We start from the raw sequence: 24,983 nt of genomic DNA on the forward strand, positions 1-24,983 counted from the left end.
GTGGTGTAGTGGTCAGAGTTTTGGATTAGGTCGGACATTGGAGATCAGGGTTCAAATCCCCAGTTGGACATGAAGCTTACTAGGTATGAACTTGGAGCAAGTCAATGCCTCCCAACCTAAGCTACCTTGCAGGGTTGTAGGGATTGGAAGAGGAAGGGGAGGACTATGTTGGACATCTTAGCTCAGAGGCAGCAATGCTAGATGTTGGAAACCACAGGAGGGGAGAGTGCTTTTCTGCTCAATTCCTGCTTGGCCATGGTGAAAATAAGATGCCCTGTTCTGCAGGTCTCTTACGATGCTGTAGTTCAGGGGTCGGCAAGGTTTACCTTGCCTAGGCCGGTTCACTCCAGTGGAGATCCCTCCGTGGGCTGGATGGTGCACGCACCCGCGGTTTTTGGCATCTTCACATGCGCAGATGTGATTGGCGTGGGGACTCGCTGAACGGGTGGCTCGGGGGTCGGTTAAACGACCCCCATCGCCACTTGTGGCCCATGGGCCTTAGGTTGCCAACACCTGCTGTGGTGGAATCTCCAGTCCCATAGGTCGCTTGGGGTATTTGGCCACTGTGAGAAGGGGATGCTGGACCAGATGAGCCACTGGCCAGTTCCTACTGGGTCAGTTCCTACTGTACGATCCTATGTTCTTACAATACTCTGGAGACTAGACTCCTAATCAAGTTCCCTGACTACTTTTGCTGCCGAGACTCACCCCATCTTCCAAACCAGGCGCTCAGCTGCCAATGCTGACATTAGATGCCAAAGAAATTCTTTGCTTTGGAAGCTGGGTGTGTGTGTGTGTGTGTGTGTGTGTGTGTGTGCTGCCTTCCTCTTTGGCTTTCTCTTGGGGGTCAAGTAAGGAGTGGGAATCATGCTGGGTCAAGCCACCTTCCCATCTAACCTTCCCTTCCCCCCCTCCCGAAAATCATTGGAGAAGGGCCTCCATAGGCCTTCATAAGCCAAATGCAAACAGAGGAACCTGATCCCCTTCTGTCAGATCATTTAACTGGTGTTTGGAGCCCTGCTGCTTTGCAAAGGAATCTATGCTCATTTGGAATTTTGGGTGGTGGGACGGGGAAAGGTTTTCTCTGGCGGGGAGCCTGCTAGAAGAGCCAGAACATGTGTGCGTGTGTGTAAAGCACATTCTTCTTTGTGCTTTCTGAAAGCATAACCAGGGAGCTTGGGAAGCTTTGTGCTTTTGGATGCAGTTTAGGGTGGAGAGAGAAGAGGACTTCTGGTTTCCCTTATAGAATATAGAGTCATGGAATTGTAGAGTTGGGAGGGAGTTCCAACAGTCATCTATAGAAGCCCCCTACAATGCAGGGATCACAGCTCATGAATCTCTCTGACAGGTGGCCACCCAACCTCTGTTTCAAAGCTTCCAATGAAGGAGAGTTATTGTTATTAACTGTTAAGGTCATCTTGAGTCCTCATTCTATCTTCTGCAGTATTGGTTACCCCTCCCAGATTGGTGTCCCCTGAAAATTTGATGAGCATACTGTCAATTCCTTTGGGACAGTAGTAGCCAGATTTTGGAATCATCAGATTTTTCTTCTACTGCTACTACTATTTCTGTTGGACTTTATTGCCTTTAATCTGGACAGTGCACTTCTGATGATACAGCCTAGAATTGCACTAGCCTTTTTTTTTTTTTTTTGCTGATACAACACACTGTTGAATCATATTGACCTTGTGACCTAATAGGGCCCCTGAATCTTTTCCACATGTCCTTCCATCAAGCCAGGTGGCCCCACATCTTATATTTGTGCATCTGATTTATTCCTGCCCAGGTGCAAAAATCCTTCTCTCTGCTTGCTTTTTCCTTTCCTTCCCAGTCTGGAGTAGGGAATCTCCTTTCTTCAGCAAGTTCCCATTTGCAGGGGAGAAATGTTGTTTATTTATTTATTTCATAAAATTATGCAATGCATAATTAAAAGAAGATTAAAAGAAGAAGAAGAAACACTTCAAAGTGGCTTACAGAAAACTATAAAACAATAGAATTATCAATAAGACAAATCAACAACAATAATTTAATTCTCATTAAGTTAAAGTAACAATAGACTGAGAACAGCTTACAACATGCATCAACTTTGTAATCAAGGCTTACTTGTAAACTTTGTAAGCAAAGACAAGCAGGCTTGTCCATAAACAGGAGTGTTTTTGCATGCGCTGAAAAGAGTGCAACCTACCTGATATGAATAGGCAGGGAGTTCCAAAGTGTAGGAGCCACTGCACTAAAGGATCAAGTCTTTACAGAAGCAGAGTGAGGATTACGTAGCACCTGTACCGTCGCCAGTTCCACTGGTTGAAGCAGTTGAGGGAGGACATATGGGATCAGGCAATCGCACAGGTGTAATCTGGTCCCAAGTTGTTAAGGGCTTTATAAACTAACAGTAGCACCTTGAACTTGGCCTGGTAGCCAGTGGTCAAGTAGTGCAGATCTCTGGAGCACAGGTGTCATATGTTGACAAGGCCTCACTCCTGTCAGCAATCACCCTGCAGCATCCTGAAGGGAAGCCCCGCATAGAGCTCTTTGCAGTAATCCAGTCTTTTGTGTATTTGGGGAGGGGGCTCCCTCCCTCCTTGTCGATCTCAACAGAGCCCTGGGGTCTTTTCTCCCACCCCCACCCCCACCACCTCCTTGGGCAGGCTGGGACTTTAAAACCAGGCCCAGCGCCTCATTGTCTCACTTTTCCAATTATCGCCCCATGTCGGCATTCAGCTGCCTTACGGGTTTTGTTCAGGCGGTTTTTGTTCAGGCTTCCGTCAGTTCTCATCAGCCTCTTTTGTTCTCCCCCCCATTAAACCCCACACCCCACAAAACCTCTTAACAAAGGCCTCTCTTTTGAATTGCCTGTTACCTCATTCTCAGCATGGGGGACCCATTGATGGAGATAATCACATTGACATGCCCATTTTATATTTTTGTGTGTGAGGGGGTTGCTGGATGTGGTAGGGGGTGAGCCAGACGGACACTCTCCACTTCTCCCCCACTTTCCCGTTGGGAGGAAAGTCAGGATGGGGTGGGGTGGGAAGCCGGCTCCAGTCTTAATTGGGCTGTACTCCATGCAGGGTCGTTGTGCAGCCAGCTCCTTTGGGGGAGGGGAGATCAGGAGGGGGAGGGAATTACCTGAGAAAGGTGGAATGGAGAGGTCATACTCCTGTTATAGGATTATATGGTTGGGAAGCGCCCCCCCCCATTAAGTCTAGTCCTCTGCAATGCAGGAGTCACAGCTGAAGAATCCCTGACAGATGGCCATCCAACCTCTGTTGAATAACCTACAATTAATCATAGAATCTGAGAATTGCAGAGTTGGAAGGGACCCAATGGTCATCCAGTCCAACCTCTTTCAGTGCAGGAATCACATCTCAGGAATCCCTGACAGGTGGCCGTCCAAAGTCTGTTTAAAAGCCTCCAACAAAGGAGAGCATGCCACCTTCTTCTGAGGTGCTGCTAAAGACTTTGGACCAGTTTCAGGAGGCGAAGCTCTTTGTTTGGGGCCGGAAAATAATTAACTGCTGGGTTATTTGGAGGCCGAGGACTGAGCAAATGGAATCTGGGGATCCGGAGTGGACAATGGTGGTCATTAGCCCTTGGTAGCTGGGCCAGGAAATTAGCCTGGTAGGTGCTGGAAAGGAACCCAGTCTTTATTTGGGAGGCGGATTGCGCTCTGGAATTTCACTTGGGGAGGAAGGGAGAAGTAGTGGGGCTGCTGGCCAGAAGTTGTTAAAGAGCAACTGCATAGCTTGGAGGTCTAAGAAAAAGTGTGTTTGACGGCGTGCCAGGAACCTTGGGATTCAAGTGGATCTCCGTCAATTGTTGCTGTTGCTGTTGAATTATTAACCTACGCTTCACCAGCAGGGCCCCAGGGTGGGTTGCAAGAATTTTTAATACAGAATTAAAAGCTGTTAAACCGCATTATGTTCACAAGAATTGGGTGGGTTCAGAAAACACACATCTCGGGTGTCAATGGCTACTAGCCAGAGCGGCGATGCTTCTGAATGCCAGTTGCTGGAAACCACAGGAGGGGGCAGATGCTTTTACACTCAGGTGTTTCTTGTGTGTTTCACATAATGTGCATCTGGTTGGCTGCTGTGAGAACAGGGTGCTGGACTAGATGGGCCCCTTTTAGCCTGATCCAGCAGCTCTTCTTAGGATCTTTAAAGACCAGGGTAAAGAGGTGCCTCTTCATCTTTCTGCAAAAGCTGTACAATGATGGTGCCTGATGCATCTCTGTGGGAAAGTTGTTCCACAGCTATGGGGCCGCCACAGAGAAGGCCCCTGGCCAGCCCTGACACCCAAAGTGGAGGGATACCAAGACTAGCTCTGCCAATCTCAGCATCTGAGAGGTACTTTAGGGAATACTTTCAGGTATTTAGGATTCAAGCCAAATTTAGAGGCTGATAAGGGAGAGAGATGTTTTGTTGCAGCTGGGGCAGATGAAGGCATCTGGTTTCACCATTAGAGACACACCATGGAGTTTCTTCTGTCTGTGCTCCTCCCAGTGGTCATTCCTCCTTTGGTCACTGCTGCAGATACACAACCTTTCTGTCTCCAGGCACTGTAGTTGTCTGCAAGGGATTCCCAAATGGTGGGGTTGATGTTGCCAGCCTTCATATTTCGCTTTCAGACATGTATGTAACACAGAAGTGATCTGCCAATGGACCTGGTGCCTGAAGCTAGCTCCCCATAGAACATCTTCCATTTGGACATGACCAAGCCAGCATAGACGTTATTGAGACGGGAGTGTAAACATGCTGGGATTGTGGGCTTGGGAGAGCACATCTTTGTTTGAAACCCTGTCCTGCTATGCGATACCCCAAATCTTGGGGATGGTGTTGAGGCATCGCTCCTGATGGTTGCCCACCACTCACTTCCATAAAGCAGCATGCTCTAGACACAAGCTTGGTAGACCTTCATCTAGGTATTGGTCATTAGCATCACATTCTCCGATACTCTTTTGGAGAGGCGAGCCATTGCCAGAGCTGCCATGCCAGTACTCTTGCCCAGCTAAGCATCAATGGAGTGGCTGCTGATTATGGTGGAGCCCAGAAGCACAAAATCATTTATCATCTCAAGCATGTGCTCACCAATGCTGATGCATGAAGTGCTGACAACGATGTTGGTCTTTGTCAGGCTGACGGTAAAGCCAAACTTTTTGTAGGCTTAGTCAAAATGGTTGACAAGCCTCCATAGAGCTTCATTGGAGTGTGCTGTCAAGGCTGCTTCATCTGCAAACATTTCTCAGAAAAGGACCAGCTATACTTTCGTCTTGATGCAGAGATGTGCCAGGTTGAACAAACCTCTATGAATAGATGTACAAACTGTGTTCTGTCAAGCTGAAGGCATATGAGAGCAACAGGTAGAAGAATATGCCGCAGAGGGTTGGGCCAAGAACATGGCCCTGTTCCACACCACTCTTTGCAGGGAAGGTGGATGAGGATGGGCCATCATATTGGACGGTGCGGCACATGTTTTTGTGGAAGCCTAGGTGGATACCCTATCTTGTTGAGTAGCGTCAAGAACCCGTTTTGGCTGACAAGGTCAAAGGCCTTCATCAGGTCTATGAAGGCGATGTACAAAGGGCGTCTCTGCTCTCGGCATTTCTCCTGCAGCTGATGCAGTGAGAAAATAATGTTGACTGTTGACCTCAAACCCACTGAAGTTCCTGAGTCGTCTTCAAGAGCAGCTCCACATAGAGTGCATTGCAGCAATCCAGTCTGGAAGCACATTTCAGGTGCTTTAAAAATCCTGTGAATGATCTCACTCTTACACAAGGCACTTAGAGTGATGGTTATTTATGTCTGGGTGTTCGATGTGTTGTTGAGCTTACGATGGAGTAAGCACTTTCACTGATACTGGGCAGTTGTGGGACCAGTTCCAGGCTGCTCTTTCCCCTTTACTCATGAGTCTGGATGCAGATGAGAACTTGCTAAAGAAGGGAGAGTCCCCTCTCCAGACTGGGATGTAAAGGAAAAAACAAGCACCGAGGGAGGATTCCACAAGTAGGCAGAAGAAACCAGATACATAAATGTAGGATGGGGGATTCTCAGCTTGACAGCAAGACATGCAGAAACGATCTCGGGGTCTTAGGAGACCACAAGCTTCACATGAGTCAACAGTGTAATGCAGCAGCAAAGGCTAATCTATTCTAGGCTGTAGCCACAGAAGTCTAGTGTCCCTCTCTCATAGTACTAGAACTTGTGGACATCCATTGCAGCTGAACGTTAGAAGATTCAAGAAGTCCTTCTTTATGCAGCACATAGTTAAACTGTGGAACTCACTCCCACAGGAGGAAGTGATGGCTAGCAACTTGGATGGCTTCAAAAGACCATTGGACAAATTCATGGAGAATAAGGCTATGAAATGGCTACTAGTTCTGCTTCCACTGTTGGAGGCAGCAATTCTTCTGAATATCAGTTGCTGGAAATGACAGGAGGGGAAAGTGTTGCTGTTGGGCTCAAATCCTGCTTGCAGCTTCCCCACATGTATTCAGCCACTGTGAGAAGAGGATGCCGGATGAGGTGGGCCGTTGGCCTGATCCAACAGGCTCTTTTTCAGTAATATTCAGTAATGTGCACATACACCATCACTTTCTCCAAACCTCCAGTCAAGTATACTGCTGTTCTTTCCAGCTTTCCCCCCTTGTTCTTTGACTCCGTTGGGGAGGACAGCATTCCAACTTAGGCTTTGCTAAGGCTGAGTACAGATCTTTGTCGGAACCAGCCCCAAGGGAGTGTGAGTTTGCAAGCCTGCACTGGTCCTCTCTTGGTCTTGATCCATCTTCAGGCGGCTTACTCAACGCTTGTCTGGAAAAGGAGACACACAGCCAATCAAGTTCACACTGCTTTATTTTTAAACCTGTTTCCAGTCCTCCATCAAATGGCCCTTCAGCACTTTGAAGACTTGTGCATGCTGTTGCCAAACCCTTGCAGTAATATATGCGTTGCGTGCTCACACCCTGTTTGCAAAGTTCAAAGTGCTGCCTCGTCAAACCCAAACCCTTCCCCACACCCAGGACACCCACACAGCTCTAAGAGGCCCATGGGAAGACGGAAGCACCTGCCCTTAATGCTGCCACTGTGTGCAACTGAATGAAGCTCTACAATTCTGTGATACGATTGGAGGTTTTCAAACAGAGGTTGGACGGCAACCTGCCAGGGAGTAAAATTTCAAATCCACATTCACAGGTCTCCAATACTTGGCTCTACTATGTCATAAAAAAATTTATGTTTCTTAAATTCAGTGCATCATTTTCAAAGCAGAGTTGCTTTCAGGTCAAAAACAGCCTCTTGGAAGATAATCTTGTGAAGTTTCTTGGAATATTTTCAACCTCCATCTCTCCTTCATTGATTTTTTTTCCCCCTTCTGAAAAAACAGATATTGGAAGGTGACCTGACAGGGATTCTTTAGTTGTGATTTCTGCATTAAAGGGCCCCTTTGGTCTGATCCAGTAGCTCTCTTCTGGTGCTGCTATGGAACCTCCAGGCCCAGAAGCAGTCTACCCAGATATGTAAGTTGCTGTGGCATTTGGCCACTGTGAGAAGAGGATTCTGGATTACATGGGCAGCTGGCTTGATCTAGAGGTCTCTTTTTATGTCCTTGCCTTACACAAAGATCCAGAGGAACAGGTCTTATTGAAGCAGCTGCTGGTCTGTCCTCCCTGTCCTAGTCCCCAGTGAGGTTCTGTGCTACCCAGAGGCTTTGACTGGCTTGTGGTGTGAGGGTGTGATCCTGGCCTGGGAATCCTCTCTCGCTCTGCGTCTCAGCCCCGGTCCTTTGCAGAAGAAAGCCCTTAAGGCTTAATTTTATTTTATTTTACTGAGTGTGTGTTCTGGAATGACATCGGGAACTGCCTGGATTTGCTTAGGAAGGGCGTGTTTGCATGTGTCTATGTTATATCTATGTCATCTGCAGTGTGGTTGCCTCTCTGAATGTGTGAATTTTACTGAAGTGGTTGGTGGTGTCTGCAAAACAATGCAAAGCCCAGAAACAAGATTTGCCACCTGGAAATAGAACTCCCGGTTAGCTTCATGGCTGAGGGGGGATTTGAACCCTGGTCTCTCCCAGGTTCCATTCCTCATTTTATCTTTGTGAGAACCCAGCCTTAACCACTGCATCCCTTTTGTCATTTTTTTCTCCAATAACGTGATCTGCCCCTTTCTCTCCTGGGTCCTTGGTCTCCCTACCCTTGCCGAGATAGTTAGTCTTTCCCCTCTTCCATCTGACGGCCCTCGAGTTATGTGAAGGGTACAATCACCCCTTCCAAATCTTCTGTCCCTTAGGCCAGTTCCCCTCCAACTCTAGGATTCTGTGATTTTTGAGCTGGTATTCCCCTCTGCATTGCGGGGTGTTGGACTAGATGACCCTAGTGGTCCCTTCCAAGTCTAGGATTCTATGAAACGGCTTTACGAGTCAGCCCTTGGGCCCTAATTCCAAACCCTTGTTCCACATGGGTGTTCCACGGGTACTTTCTGTGTATCATGGAATTTTAGAACTGGAAGGGACCCCCAAGGGTCTTCTAGTCCAACCCCCTCCAATGCAGGAATCAGTGCTATATGTTGCTGCAGCTTCTTGTGCGTCCACCTCCACTGCTGTTATCCCTCTTACTGAAGCTCTTATGGAGGTCTTCATGCTCTTTCTTTCTTTCTTTCTTTCTTTCCCAGAATTCTCTTGCTTGGGCATCCAGGGGGAGGGCAGAGGCGAGGACGGTCCTGGCACCCCCAATGCCTATTTTTTTCCTTTTAAATGAGGTGCCTTTCAAGCACACAAAGGGGACCCCAATGTGATTGGGGATGGAGAGCATTGTTGGTTTAATCAAGTAACAAAATGGCAGCTGCTTATTGGGGGGGGGGGGAGGTTTCTGGGGTTAACCAAAGCATCAGGTTTTCCTTAACCACCGAGGGATTTTCCTCCTCCCAGATTTCCAAACATCTCTGTGTTTGGGGCTGAGAAGAGGAGGGGAGCTGAGTTTGGGTGTAGAGGGGAGCTTAGGGGTTGCCAAGGGAACCTCTTTTCTGCCCCATTGATGCATCTTGTAAATCCATTTAGGGAGGACGTGGAGGTGGGCCCCTTTTGTCTCTGAGCCTCGTTAAAAGTGAAAAAACATGGAGGGGGAAGAATGGCCTCAAAGTGTGTCTCTGAGGGGTCCAGGGGTCCAGGTCGAGTAGAGAGGGCAGCAGGGGACAAAGGCAGCCCCATAGCCTCTCCTTAGCTCCCTGGACTTTATTAATAGAGGAGTATTTAACCACCACCCTTGCTCCCCAGACAACTGGAGCATTGGGGTTGGAGGGTTGGGTTTCGAGCAGGGTGTCTGTGTCTTGCCACACCTAGCAGCATTTCACCTAAAATTGGAGAATGGGAATTGTCCCCGTGGGCCATTGAATCCAGGCCTGTGCAATGCAGGGAGCACAGCTAAAGGATCCCTGACAGATGGTCACCCAACCTCTGTTTAAAAACCTCAAATGAATCTTAGCACTGTAGATTGGGACCCCCAAGGGTCTTCCAGTCCAACCCTCTGCAGTACGCAAATCATAGCTCAAGAAGCCCTGAGAGACGGGCATTTGAGCTCTATTGAAAAGCTTCCAAGGAAGGAGACTCCTCTACCTTCCAAAGCCTGCCTGCCTTTCTTTCTTTCTTTCTTTCTTTCTTTCTTTCTTTCTTTCTTTCTTTCTTTCCCAACCTCCCTTCATCTGAAGATCACTGGGCTGTATAAAAATACATACCATAGTAACAAACAAAAGTTCTCCCTTCCCATCGCATTCTAAAGGCTGTAGCCAAAAACCTTGGAGAAGAGGAATGTTTTTGCCTGGTGTCTAAAGATAGGTGCCAGACAAGCCTCCCTGGGGAGAGCATCCCACAAGCTGGGAGCCACCACAGGAAAGGCCTGTTCTTGTGTTGCCATTCTCCAAACCTCTCGCAGAGGAGGCACACAGAGACGGACCTCAAATGATAAACACAGAATCTAGGTTGGTTCAAATGGGGGAAAGGCAGTCGTATGGTTGCATGGTTGGAAGGAACCCCAAGGGCCATCTCTCAGAAATAATGCGTTGAAGCCTTTAGTTCAGAAGGCATTTGCTGCTGTGATTTAACCCTTTTTTGCAATGCAGGAGAATGGATGGGAGAAGCCTTTCAGCTCTTTGTGTTCAAATCAGGTGCTGATGAAATGCTGAGAGAAGCTCTTTACAGTGCAGTATAAAATATGGGGCTGCCTCTGGAGACATTATTTCCTGTTGGATGAGCTTGATTCAACATCTCCCCCCGCCCCGCCCTTTATAAAACTCATTCCCATTAGGAAATATATTCCCAAGACGTACAGTTATGCTAATAGGCCAGTGAATATTCATGAGCTGATTACAAACACATGGTCACCTGCTGGGTGATTGTAGCTGCTTTTGTGGGAGGTTTAGCACCCTAAAATAAGCAGGACTGAGGATTAATGTTGAGTCGGTGGAGGAAGATGGAAAATCAGCGGGTGAGGTAGCAATTCCAAGAATTTTTTTTTTTTTTAATCAAATAATGCCATTGTTGTTTGTGACTCAGAGGAGGAAGAAGGTGGCAGGAAAGGGGGATAAGAAGGTTTTTTTTAGGTAGATCCTGAACTTGGAGCCAGCAAGCTGCCTGAAGAGGAAGTCAAAAAATCAAACAGTGTTGCTGTTCTGATTCATTCTGGTGGTTCCCAAACCCAGCATCCTGGACCCAAGGACAGGCAGAAGCATTGGAAGAATTCTATAGAAATAGGATGCTTTTAAGAGCAACAGCTCCCCAGTTTCATAAGAATGGAAGAAGAGGCTGCTGGAATAGACCAATGGCCCATCAAGCCCAGCATCTGGTTTTCACAGTGGTGAAATGCTCCAAACAACTTAGGAATAGAGACAGAGCCTCTGGCCTAGATCCATAAGAACATATGAAATGGGGCAAAATGAACAAAACAAATTTCGGTTAGGACAAATGTAAGATTCTGCACTTAGGCAGGAAGAACCAGTTGCACAAATATAAGATGGGGGACACCTGGCTTGCCAGTAGGACATGTGAAAATAAACTTGGGGTTTTAATAGGCCACAACTGAACACAAGTCAACAGTGTGATGCAGCTGGGGGAAGAGGGAAGGGGGAAGCTATTCTAGGCTGTATTGACAGAAGTCTTGTGTCCTGATCAAGGTCATAGTAAAGGTAAAGGGACCCCTGACCAGTAGGTCTAGTCGTGACCGACTCTGGGGCTGCAGCGCTCATCTCACTTTATTGGCAAAGGGAGCCGGCGTACAGCTTCTAGGTCATGTGGCTAGCATGACTAAGCCGCTTCTAGCAGATCAGAGCAGCGCACGGAAATGCTGTTTACCTTCCTACCGGAGCGATACCTATTTATCTACTTGCACTTTGACGTGCTTTTGAACTGCTAGGTCGGCAGGAGCTGGGACCGAGTAACGGGAGCTGACCCCGTCGCGGGGATTCGAACCGCCGACCTTCTGATCGGCAAGTCCTAGGCTCTGTGGTTTAACCCACAGCACCACCCGCATCCCAAGGTCATAGTACGGCTCTAATCTGCATTGGTCAGACCCCCACCAGGAGTCCTGGGTCCAGTTCTGGGCGCCACAATTTAAGAAGGATATTAACAAGCTGGAAGTTGTGCAGAGGAAGGCAACCAAGATGATCAAGTGTCTGGAAACCTAAAATTAAGGAATGTTAGAAAGATGTTGGAATGAAGTTACATGGCTTTAGCAGAAATGCTGTAAAGAATTAAGTACAATAGATTGTAAATGGATTAAAGGAAAAAATAATGTTAGAATGTGTTAAGATAAATGATAGGACAGAAAATTGAGGAAGATGGAAAGGATTTGCTGAAACAATTAATCGAAGTGGAATACAAAAAAGGGAGGTGTGAGGAGGTCGTTGAAACAAGTAAATGAAAGTTAACAACATTGAAAGTATTGGATATATTTTTTTTAAATCGTTTTTGTTTTGTTTTTGTTATGTATATGTAGTATTTTTGTTTTTGTATTGTATTGTATTGTATTGTTATGTTTAATTCTCTTTCTTTTCTTTTTGTAACTTTTAAAACTTTAATAAACATTATTTTTTTAAAAAAAGATCAAGTGTCTGGAAACCAAGTCTTATAAGGAATGATTTAAGGAGTTGTGCACGCTTAACCTGGAAAAGAGGAGAAAGAAAGGAGATATGATAACCATCTTCACTTATCCAGAGGGATTTCACATGGAAGATGGAGCAAACTTGTTTTCTCCTGCTCCAGAGGGTAGGACCCAAACCAATGGCATCAAGTTATGAGAAAGGAGATTCTGACTAAACAGCAGGAAGACCTTTCTGACAGCACAAGCTGTTTGACAGTGGAACAGACTTCCTTGGGAGGTGGTGGGCTCTCCTTTCATGGAGGTTTTTAAGCAGAAGTTGGATGACCATCTGTCATGCATGATTTAGCTGAGATTCCTGCGTTGCAGGGGGTTGGACTTGATGACCCTTGGGGTCACTTCCATCTCTACAATTCTGTGATTCTATTAATGGAGACAGGATTGTCCCAGCGCAATCTGTTAACGTATATCCTTGGGAGTCCCCAGATTATCAAGCCAGATGCAGCACTTAGGCTGTGAGATCGAATTCCGCTTAAGCCCCTTCTGGGAATCCGTAAACCACTGTGTGGAGTGAGTGGGGATTAAAGCTGAATTGCTCAGCGCTCTTCAGAGATTTCATCCTGAGCCCCCATGAGAATCTGATGGTCATAAGCCATTAGCTGTTGGGCCCCATTTGCTATCTTTAGGTCAGTGGGCCCTCTGTTTTTCAAAAGCCAGGCTATGGATCCCCTACTTCTTAAAATGTTGCTATCTCTGTGGTAGTTTTTATGTGAATGGTGCCACCGTACCCTCCAACAAATGCAAGTGTAAAAACTGAGATGCACAACTTTTGGGCTGCACTCCCACGTCCCCTGTGATTGCGCGGTGCCCAAAACAGCACAAGTCACGCTTTTTTGGCACCGTGCTCTCACATGAGAGCATCTCCCCATCCCAAAGGATGTCCTGGGCAGTTGAAGGGTATGTGCCATGGACCCTGGGTGGGTTGCATAGATCCACTATTGGAAATCATTGATTTAAGGTATAGATCTTAGGTATAGAGCCATAGAGTTGGCAGGGACCCCCAAGAGCCATCTAGTCCAACTCTCTCCAATGCAAGAACCACAGCTAAATAATCTGTGAATTTCTGTGCTTTTATAGAATCATAGAAATGTAGAGTTGGAAGGGGACCTTAGGGTCGTCTAGTCCAGCCCCATGCAATGCAGGGATGATTCTATTATCCACTTGGTCGGGTTGCCTGTGGTGAGCTTGGGGTTCTCCATTGCCCTTAACCCCACCCCCATTCTCTGCAAGAGTGTCTGCTGCCTGCCCCCCAAGGCCCCTTGGCCAACAGAGCTCTCTTTGTTTACTCAACTCAGTGGTCTCAGAAGGGGCACTTTCACTTTAACCACCAGAAAACACCTCTAAGAACAACATGAAAATCCTCACCTGGCACCTGACACCTCCTTCCAAGGTGAAAGAGGCATCCATATCTGTTCCCTGCCCCCCCCCCCCAAGTTTGAGCACAAAGGAGTTTGGAGGAAGGGGGGCTCTTGGTCTTGAGCACAAGCACTGGCCAAAACCAATAGCAAGGAGCCCCCCTCCACACCTTTTTTTTTGGGGGGGGGAGAGGGGACATAAGCATATAAGGGAACTTTGCTAGTAGGCAGCTTGAGGAATATGTTGACCCAGTAAGATCCATTGGACTTTGGAACAGACAACCTTTTAAGAAGGAGGCACACCTTCCTCCTTTGGAGAATTTTAAGCAAAGGTTAAGGGCTGTCTTTCCAAGATATTTTAGCCGGGATTCCTGCGTTGAAGGGGGTGGGATTTGATGTCCGGAAGCCTGAGTGGACTTTTCCCAGTTAGTTTAAGTCAGTCTACATTCCCTTCATTTCTGCCAGAGTTTTATCACCTGGAGCAAATATTTTGGGACACAGAAACATAGAATTGTAGAGTTGGAAGGGACCCTGAGGGCCATCTCATCCATAACTGGAATCTCTGTTAAAGCATCCTTGGCAGGTAGCCCATACAACCTCTGCTTAAAAACCTCCAAGGAAGGAGAGCCCACCACCTCTTATGAGAGTCTGTTCCACTGTCAGAAAGCTCTTACCCTTAGGAGGTTTTCTTCCTAATATTTAGCCAGAATCTCCATTCTTGTCATTTGAATCTGTTGGTTCGGATCCTCCCAGAGGAGCAGAAAACAAACTTGCTCCAACTTTCATGGGACAGCTCTTCATATATTCGAAGATGGCTGTAATTCCATCTCTCAGTCTCCTCTTCTCCAGGCTGATCATCGCCAGATCTCTCAACTGTTCCTCTTCTTAAGGCTTGGTTTCCAGACCCTTTATCATCTTGGTTGCTCTCAATTCCTTCTTTCAGGTTGTGCACACATTGGGCCTAGGATGGAACCCTGGTGTTAATCACGCAGGATTGTGATGCATAAAGTCAGAAGAATACCTCAAGGCAACCTCAAGGCTCATCTAGTCCAACCTCCTGCGATGCAGGAATCCCAGTTAAAAATCCTTTATAGGACCCACCCTTGGGTGGGTGGGCAAAGAATCCTTTCCTTCCTTGGGTTCCAGCCCCACGGGTTTGGGTCAAGGGGTGGGGCTGTGGATTTGTGAAATATAATCCCTGCAGAGTATAACTCTCCACGATTACTTTAAATTTGTCTTAATTTTTGTGGATGTGAGTGTTGCAACTCCTGCATTTGGCATTCTAGATTGAGTTTTTTGAATATCCAGTGTGTTTCATCTACATGCATGGGTTGACAAAGCATTTTTAATCTGTTTATTCAGAGCATTTGCACCCTGCTCTTCATCTTACATGCAGTCAGTGAAAATGAGACAGTCCCTGCCCACGCAGGCTTACAGTCTTTTTTTTTTAACCACACGCAAGAAAAAGGTAGGAGGAGGGAAGAGGAAAAATAAAAATTCTGGCATTGATTTCTAAACTATTCAGTGGCTGATAGAGCTGGGTTTTCAGCAAAGCTGATGGAATGAGGCTCCTGCATCCCATCTCTCCCACTGCTGGGTTTTTATTTCTTTCATTTCTTTGGATGGAGGAGTGTTCAGTCTTGTGAGCTGGGGCAGAATGCTTACGCACCTTATCAGCTGCTTCTGAGAAACGGGCCTCAGTCCCATGATCTGTGGGGTGGTTTCGTGGGTGAGTCACCAGGCTGCCAAAAGGCATGGAAGGGGACCTTTGTACATGGGTGGGGTTTGTCGGAAGGCAGTGAGGAGGGGACACTGAACAACTTCCTTTTAAAAGCTCTGGGCAGCGTTATGGGCTCCGTATCATAGTTACCTGCAACATAGCATACTTAGACCTTATTTTCTCTTGCCCTCTCTGCAATTGGCTGTGATTCCTGCACTACAGGGGGTTGGGCTAGATAACTCTGGGGGTCCCTTCCAACTTTACTATTATAGGATTCCTACATCCCCTTCTAGACATTCTGAACATATTCTGAATCACAGGCTAGAGGAGCAGAAATACAAGCACAGCTCAGCTCCAAACAGATAATAAAGTATTTACCTTATGGAAAAGATTCTGAAGTCCAGTTTCTGGAAACTGATGTGGGGAGAGGCCTTTTTTACTCAGACCCTGCTTTCTGGTTTCCCATAATGGGCATCTCATGAACCACCTTGAAAAGAGAATGCTGGACTGAATAGTCCCCCTTTGGCTTTATCCAGCAGAACTCTTCTCAAGCTCCTATGGAACCTTCAGCTGCAGAGGCAGTCTATCTCAATTCCTAAGATGTTAGGGGCATTTGGCCTCTGTGAGAACTGGACTAGATGGACCAATGGCATGATCCAGAAGGCTATTCTTACATTCAGCCATTCTTAAGTTCTGCATCCTTGTTGTGCATTTGTGGAAAGTGTTTTCTCTCCCCCCTCCTCTCCCTTTCTCCCCCATCCCCCCTGCTTTAGGAAAGAGGCAATGCCTCGCAGCCTGACTGGGAGGTTGCAGCCAGCAGTCTGGGCCCACACCACTATTCCCCCCACCCTCCTGGAGCCCCCTGTTTCTGCCCTGCAGCAGTCAGGATAATTTTGCCTTCACATCTGTTCCTGAGTTATCTTTCACCAGGAGCAGATTATGGTCGTTAGCCTAAGTCTGTGTTCTCCAAACTTTTTTTTTTCTGGGTCACACTTTCAGAATAAAAATTTGCTTGTGCCACACCCAATTTTTTATTGATAAGAAATGCATTGGAAAGCAAAAAAGAGACAGCTCCTAGCAGTTCTTGATTATACCATAGAACAGGATTACTTTATAATATGATCATAGGATATGCAGAAAGCATAAAACAATGTGGCGACATAAGAACATGAATCATTCCCAAAATGTAATTATAAATGAGCCTCTTCCATATGTACCTTAAGTACACCTACAAACTCCATGAGAGGTGTGAACTTGCATTTGCCAGGTAATCTCATTTATATTAGGTCTAATTTGATGCAGACAAATTCTCATCTCCTCTTCAACACAAAGAAGCCTTCCTCTCTTCTGATCTTTCATACTGTTTCTGGGTTGTGTGTGTATGTATTCATACTATACTACTACACTGAAATGTTCAAATGTTTATTTGATTGCCCTTGAATTTCCCCCTCCACACTTGTCATCCTCTCCCGCCACACCAGTGTGGTGAGTCACACCCTTTGAGAACCTAAGTTGATGTTCACTTCTTCCTTCTCCTTGCCTTCATCCCTCGATAACTCTTGCCATGGAATCATATCATAGAATAGTAGAGTTGGAACCATGAGGATCGTCATAGTCCAACTTGCTGCAGTGCAGAAATCTTGCCCAACTTGGGGCTCAAACCGACAGCCCCCAAATTAAGAATCTCATGCTGTACTGACTGAGCAAGTCCACCATAAATGATTGCCTGCACCAAGTTTATTGCAGCCCCTATGACAATTAGGTTATCTATACCCAGATATGTACATGTGAGCACAACATTAGAAGCAGTTTTTAAAATGTCAAAAATGTCCCCCCCCCTGTAACATTTTGGACATTTATAAAAACTGCTTTTAATGTTTTGTTTTAATGATGTTACCTGCCCTGGAACCTTAAGGCGAAAAGTGGGATAACAACAACAACAATAATTGTGATTTCTGTATTGTAGGAGGTTGGGTTGTAACCATCATAATCATCATTGCTCTAATATCTTTCCTTCTCCTTTCTCAGGTTTGTGTCTGGAAAGGGACTGATCATCTACCCAGAAATTGGGGACAAGCTGGACATTATCTGCCCGAAGGCTGAGTCCTCCAGGCCCTATGAGTACTACAAGCTGTACCTGGTGAAGCGCAGCCAGGCAGACGCCTGCAGCACCATCATGGACCCCAATGTGTTGGTGACCTGCAACCGGCCTGAACAGGAGATCCGCTTCACCATCAAGTTCCAGGAGTTCAGCCCCAACTACATGGGCCTGGAGTTCAAGAGACACCAGGACTACTTCATCACCTGTGAGTCTCCCCGGCTGCACTGTTTGCCCTCTGGTCTTATTTTGCACGACTACTTTTCATTAGTATATTCATATTTATATCCCGCCTTTTCCCACTGACAGGGACTCAAGGTGGCTTTATAGCTAAAAGAGAAATAGCTAGAAACAGAGAGGGGGAAAGGAACCATTAAAAAAGCAATCAAACATTAGTGTAATTTTTTTATATACAGGCGTCCCCCCACTTACGCGGGGGTTACATTCAGGGACTCCGCGCGTATATGGGAAATTTGTGTAACGTGGGGAGAGGTGCTTTTGAGAGACGCTGGGAAGCAGCACTCTTTCAGCTGACAACTGTCCATCCCATTCAGCTTCACCCGGGCTGCAATGTGCCCTTGCCTGCTTCTGATGATCAGAAACTGGATCTGGGGGTTTGTAGCTGGGTGGCTCCAGGTGCCCAGCGCCCCTACGGGGCCTCTCAGTGATTTCCCTTTCGAACTCTGCCCAAGGAACACAATTGATACGAGCAAGGGAGGGAGGGGCTTGTGCCCCCGCCGCAAGAGAACCCTGATAGCCGGGAAGAAGAAGGCCAAAGAGAGTGAGTGAGTGGGGGGGCCGGCAGTGAGACACTTGGAGCGGCCGTGCAAGCTGTTTTCCCTGCTCCCCTGCTCTCTCCTGCTCTTTCGGCACCATTTCCTGGTTCAAATCATTTATTTATTTCGCAGTGACGCATGTAAATGCAGTTGCACTTGAGTGGAATGCGCATAATGGTGTGTGTGTGTGCGTGCGCGCCTGTATCTCTTGTCTGTCTATCAAATATTTTTTAAAACACACACGTATTGTTACAATAAAAATATCACAGCACTAGCCCTTTCTTTAAAAACATTCTGTTCCCAAAATCCTGGTAAGCCCCAGCTCTGGCCTTAAACCTGTCCCAGCCCCAAACCAAATCCCAGTCCTAATCCTAAATCAGATGTAACACCACCCCTATTCACAAGCTGAAATGTGTGTTTATGTCCCATGCTTGCAGGCAGGGTCCAGAGTGAGTCTCTGGGCTGGGTCCCTGAAAGGTCCCTGTTGTCCCCCCCGCAGCCCAGGCACAGGTTGAATGGGGCCGGTCTTTAGCTATCAAGACCACCCAGAATGCAAAAATCACTGACTTTCAATGGCCTCTCAGCCTTTCTGTTCAGATTCAGCATAAAAAACGCACCATATCATTTCTTTGTGTTCTGTAGCAACGCTAAGGGGTGCTGCTCCGTCTGTCACAATTTTGGCATGACCAGTGTGCATTGTTAGTATTAATCAAAAGTCACAATGTAAAAGTGGATTTCGTGTTGCAGGCTGTGGGTCTGAGGCATGTTTTTGGTCTGGACCAGTTAAAGCCCATTGGGCTAGAAGACTGAATGCTGGCTTTTCTTCCATAAGAACATAAGAACAGCCCTGTTGGACAAGGCCAAAAGAGGCCATCCTCTTCTTTCAGTGGCTAACCAGATGCCTCAATGGATGCTTTAGTTGAGATTTTTGCATTTCAGTGGGTTGGACTAGATGACCCACGGGATCCCTTCCAGCTCTACAATTCTGTGACTCTATGAAACCTTCAGGTAGGGTTTGAGCACAAGAGCCCTTTCCACTCCTCTGGTTCCCAGCAACTGTTATTAGGATGGTTGCTGCCTCTGGCAGCAGAGCTGAGACTCTCTCATGGCTGGTGGCCATCAATGGCCCTCTCTTCCTCCGTGAATTTGCCCAGTCTTTTAAAGCCATCCAAGTTGGTGGCCATCACCGCTTCCAGGGGGCGGGGGGTGAGTGCCATAGTTTAACTGCACTGTGTGAAGAAGGACTTTCTTTTATCTGTCCTGAATTTTCCAACACAAGCTTCATGGGATGTCCACGAGTTCCAGTGCTAGAAAAGAGGGAGCAAAACATTTCTCTACCCCCTTCCTCCATGCTTTGCATCCATTTATAAACGTCTATCGCGCCTCTTCTATTGTCTTTTCTCCAAACCGAAAAGCCCCAAACGCTGCAACTGTTCCTCATAGGGGAGTCTATGTCATTTCCTTTTGGCGAAATGTCTCCACAAATTTAGCAGGGGTAACTCGGGAAAGAATTGAATATGTGTTTGATTGAGAACAGTTGCAACATTTGGGACTTTGTAGTTTAGAGAAAAGGTGTCATGATAGAACTCCCACCATTCCTTGAAAGGCTTAGTTTCCAGGTCCTTCATCCTCTTGGCTGCCTTCCTCTTGCACACCTTCCAGCCGGTCATTATCCTCCTCCAGAACTGGACACAATATCTCTATCGTGCTGCCTCTGCTCCAAACCAAAAAGTCTGCCGCGTTGAGCCATCCCAGGCCGTCGTGAGGTCTAGAACAGACCCGAGCCTTGTGTTGCTCCTTGGGGTTTGCACAGCTGCCGTGCCGTTCAGCCCCTGCCACCTGCTCCAGTTATATGGCCGAGGGATGCTTTTCCGGAGAGAGTCTCACCCGCCCCCCCGCCCCCGCCCCACCCCCACTTCTGCTTGCCGGCTTCCCCACAGCTGCCATTGCTTCTCAAGAGCAAAGAGTCCCAGCGTGTAACATCTCTCTCAAGGGCTCCTTTATATGGGAGGAACAAGGATTTGTTAGATCTGGGATTTCCCTCCTAGCGAGGAAGCCAGCCTGGGGACTTGAGAGCATCTTAGGCGGGAGCAAAGACACAGCCTGCTGCTCACTCACTTTTAGTTTGGAGGAAAGGTGTGGAAGAGGCAGCACAATAGAAGTTTATGAAATTATGCATGGCCTAGAGAAAGTGGAGAGAGAAAAAGCCCCCTCTCCCCCTCAAATGCTAGAACTCATGGACGTTCACTGAGGCGGTGTGTTGGGAGATTCAGGACAGACAGGAGGAAGGACTTCTTAGCACAGCACATATTTAATTTGTGGAACTTGCTCCCCTAGGAAGCCCCAATAGCCACCAATGTGGATGGCTTTGAAAGAAGATTAGACATGGGGGAGAGGGCTGTCAATGGTATCCTCTTCTCACAGTGGCCCATCCAGATGCCTATAGGAAATTCCCAAGCAGGATTCGAGCACAATAACACTCTCCCCTCCTGCAGCTCCCAGCATCTGGCACTGAAGCATCGTCGCCTCTGATTGCGGAGGCAGAACATTGCTATTGTTTCTAGTTAGTCATCAGCAACCCTCTCCTCTGTGAATTCGTTCAGTCCTCTTGTAGAGCCAAGCAAGTTGGTGGCCATCACTGCTTCCTGCGTGAGGGAGTACCACAGGTTAACTATGTGCTGTGTTAGGACTTCTTGAATCTTCCAGATTTCTTTGTTTGCTGCTTTTCAAAGCAGCAGAGAAAAACAGGAGCGCATCTCAGAATCAAACATTGCAAATGCAATTTCATAATAGCACCATGGGAAAACAACACAGTAGCAAATATATAACACATTTTAAACGAACAACATTTCAGCAGTGTAAATATAACAAGATTGCATTAACAACATAACACTTTATGGCGGTCGTGAAAATGAAAAGCGGGCCTGTCAGTTTCACCTACATCCTGGGGTGAAGCCTATTGGGATGCTTGTTTGGGGTGGAGAGCAGCACCAGGGGGCTCAATGTGATGAGCCTGATTGCGATGTGGGGGGGGGGGAGGATGTGGGACTTAATGGCCATAGAGGTATGTGGGTAGAATAATCAGAACAGCTTCCGTGGAGGCAAGCAGGGCATCACCTCCCCTTTCATTTTGGGCCCCACATCCCAGGATTTGACTGTTTGGAGGATTTAGGACACCTAAAAAGAAATCCATTATTTACTCAGAGCTTAGTTAATCTCTGGAACTCCCTCCCACAGGAGGCAGGGATGGCCACCAATTTGGATGGCTTTGAAAGAGGATTTGAGAAATCTGTGGAGGAGAGGGCTGTTGAGATGGAGGCAGCAATGCTTCTGAATAAATACAGCAAGTTGCTGGAAGCCACAGGAGGGGAGAGCATTGCCTCTCCTGCTCAGATCCTGCTTGCTGGTTTCCCATTGGAGCATCTGGCTGTTTAGGACAGAATGCTGGACTGTGTGGGCCATTGGCCTGATCCAGCACTTACGTTCAGATATTCATTGCTGAGGATTCTCTATTGTCAGCTGTTGTATCTCTTCTCCCCACACCTGTGGGTGATTGGTGGCCTGTTGTCTCTGTCTGTCTGCTCCAAGTAGAACGATGCCCTTTCTGCTGTGAGTAGGTCACTTCCTCGCAAAGGGCAGGTGGATCCTCAGGCAGAGGGGGAGCAGTGAAAGTTGAAGGGTCTGATGTGAAAGGTTGGGAAGCTGGCCTTTTGGATCCCTGTCAAATGCCTCCTCTCCAGTCTTCACCATATCAAGAGTTGCAGCAAGATCAGAAAAGGGCACCCTCAAACAATCAGATGACTCCCCCAGGAGGAAAGGTTGCAGCATTTGGGACCTTTTAGCGCAGGGAAAAAGCAATGAAGAGGCGGCACAATAAAGGTTTAAGAAATCATGCATAGCCTGAGGAAGGCAGGCAGAGAAAATCTGTTCTCCTTTTCTTGTGACTCCAGAATTTGTGGACTTCGGGTGAGGCTGAATGTTGGAAGACTTAGGACAGACAAAATAAAGTCCTCCTTCATTAACCTATGGGACTTGCTGCTGCAGGAGGCAGGGATAGCCACCAACTTGGATGGTTTTAAAAGGGGATTGGATAGATTAATGGAAGAGGGGGCTATTGATGGCTACCAGCCACAATGGCTCTGCTCTGCTTCTATGGTTGGTGGCAGTAAGGCTTCTGATTATCAGTTGCTGAAAACCGCAGGAAGGGAGGGGCTCTTGTTCTCAAATCCTGCTTGCAGGAGTAGCTCAATCTCTTTAGCTTAACTTGTGTAATGTCAGGCTTTCTGTTCAAGACCAGTAGAAATCTGGAACAAATCTGGAGCCAGCAGTTCCTGCCTTCTGCAGGGCTAAGTGGAGGCAATGGACAGCGAGGGGCTTAGGAGATGGGAAGGAGTCGGAAGCTTGAACGGAACCCCTGAACACTTTCTGTAGAGCTATAGCACCTGCCTTGCAAGCAGAAACTCCCATCTTCAGTCCCTGTTGGCATCTCCAGTTGTGGCTGGGAGGGAGACCCCTGCCTGAAACCCTGGAGCACCATTGCTGCCAGTCAGTGTAGACAGTACTGAACTAAATGGACCAATGGTCTGACTTAGTACAAGGAAACTTCTTATCTTCCTTTGCTATCTTAAAGGTAGCAAAAACTACTTAACATATAATGTACACTCAGAACAGCAGAAATGCTGTTTTGGGAGCTGACGGCAGCCAGGCCAAAATCTGTAATGCTCCAAATCTTACTGGAGAAAACCTGTCTTTTCATAATTTGTTCCTTTACAACTGCGAGGGGCTGGACATTTCCAGGAATTTCCAGGCCTTTTGCTTTGCAGGAACCCTGCATCATGGCGTTTGTAGGCTGAAATCTCACCCTGCGTTGTGGTGTTTATCGGGTAAAATCCGTTAAGCTGAGCTGCTATTTTGAAGGCCCTGTATACTTTTGTATACAGGTGTCCCCTGCTTACATGGGGGTTATGTTCCGGGCCTCTGCGTGCATCACTGAAGTTGCATAAAGTGGGGATCCCCCCCTTTAATAGAGAGCATGTGTGGGGAGGAGAGAGACTTATGTGGGCAGCTGGGGCTGCTGCCTGGAAGTTTCTTGAGGCCTCTGCCCAGCATGCCTTCCCTCCATTCAGTGCCATCACAGCAAGCGAGTGGCCAAGAGCGACTTCCAGGCAGCTGACCTGAGCAAGGGAAAGCATGCCGTTTCATTCAAATTCTTTACTTACTTTGCGGCGACCCTTGTAAAAGCAGTCGTGTGCAAGTAGAATGCGCGTTAAGTGGGGGAATGCCTGTATATTCTTTCCTCTAAGGGCAACCCAAGAATTTAAGCAGCCCTGCAAAAGGGAAGCAGGGTGAGTGGATCCTCCATGGCAGTGATTGCCCAACAAAGGCCCCCATAGCTCAGTGGTAGAGCATCGATCTTGAAGGCAGAAAAATCCCTTTCCCAATGGCATCTCCAGGTAGGGCTATAATAGACTTCTGCCTGAATCCCTGGCAAGCTATTGCTGCCAGTCAGTGTAGACAAGAGAAGCAAGGGTCTGACTCAGTATAAGTGAGCTTCCTATGTTCCTAGTCAGCTGAACCTGTTATTGAGAACCTTGAGGACTGGAATCTTACTTTATTCCTAGCAGAAGGGTCACAGCTCAGTGGTAGAGCATCTGCCTTGCAAGTTCAATCCACAGTGGCATCTGCAGATAGGGCCGGGAGAGAGACCCTTAACTGAAAACCTGGAGGGCCATTGCTGCCAGAAAGCATAGACAGTGCTGAGCAAGATAGACCAAGTACTCAATATAAGGCTGCTTCCTGTGTTCCTTTGTCTCTCGTCCTGTCTCATGCCTGACCTTAATCTTCCTTGACTTCTCCTCCTTGCATCCACTGAGCACTGATCCTCAGCCTCTGGGTGGGCCAAAGATCTTCGTCTGATCTCGGATCCCCCGCGAGTCCCAAGACCTCTCTGCTGCCAACTTCCAGAGATCGCCGTAAAAAGCAAGTCTGGACCACCCACGTTTTTGTCTTCCCCTGAAACCTCAAGAGATGTAAGCTCCTCTCCCCTTGCCTTTTCTATTACTGGCAGGATTTAAGCCCAGAGGAAGCTTAAAAGGAGGGTGGGCGGGGGCTGTTCTCTTCCGCTGTGCCCCCCGCCCCTGGTTTCCAAAACCCAGGTGGAGAATCTGCTGCATTTTCTGGACCATGGCAGTTTCCTGGGGCTCATCATTCTCTCACCTGCTGCCAAACACCCCGGGCACACTTCTCCTGCCGAGAACGTCAAAAAGGATATTGTGGAGTTGGAAAAGGTTCAGAAGAGGGCAACCAAAACTATCAAGGGGATGGAGAGACTCTCCTATGAAGAATAGTTGCAGCATTTGAAAACAGGTTGTAGTGCAAATAAAAAAAAACGTTGCGACATATGAAGAAATCTTGCAGTTTTTCGGACTTTTTAACTTAAAGAAAAGGTGAGGAAGAGGGGACACAATAGATGTTTATAAAATTATGCATGGAAGTTTATAAAATGCTCTTCTCTCATAGAATCATAGAATATTGTAGAGTTGAAAGGGATCACCAAGGGCCATCTAGTCCAGCCCCCTGCAATGCAGGAATCAACAAGCCCTGGCAGATGGCCATCCAACCTCTTCTTAAAAGCCTCCAATGAAGGAGAGCCCACTGCATCTTGAGGGATTGTGTTCCACTATCAAACAGCTCCCATTACACTAGAACTGGTGGACATCCCATGAAGCTGAATATGGAAAGATTCTGGACAGATAGAGGAATGTCCCTTATCACTGCAGTGCAGAGTTAAACTCTGGAATTCCTAACCTCAGGAGGCAGTGATGTCCACCAGCATAGATGGCTTTAAAAGAGGATTAGGCAAATTCATGGAGGAGGGGAGGGCTATCGACCACAA

General features: G+C 47.3%; 1 protein-coding gene and 1 long non-coding RNA gene across 2 annotated transcripts in view; one reads left to right on the forward strand and one right to left on the reverse strand.

Annotated features, from left to right (window-relative positions):
- EFNB1 (ephrin B1) overlaps window positions 1–24,983 on the forward strand; it is a 72,434-nt gene that overhangs the window by 26,118 nt on the left and 21,333 nt on the right. Inside the window, exon 2 of the mRNA XM_079961453.1 lies at window positions 17,243–17,520. Within this exon, the coding sequence (XP_079817579.1) occupies window positions 17,243–17,520 (278 nt within the window). The remainder of the gene's footprint in view (window positions 1–17,242; window positions 17,521–24,983) is intronic.
- LOC307207565 lies at window positions 4,013–12,851 on the reverse strand. Its single transcript, XR_013834725.1, has 3 exons — window positions 12,101–12,851; window positions 11,459–11,662; window positions 4,013–6,806 (listed from the first exon to the last, which is right to left on the reverse strand). It is a non-coding gene; the product is annotated as an uncharacterized lncRNA (long non-coding RNA).

The sequence above is a fragment of the Podarcis cretensis genome, assembly GCF_951804945.1.
Source record: "Podarcis cretensis genome assembly, chromosome: Z".
Taxonomy (NCBI): Eukaryota; Metazoa; Chordata; class Lepidosauria; order Squamata; family Lacertidae; genus Podarcis; species Podarcis cretensis.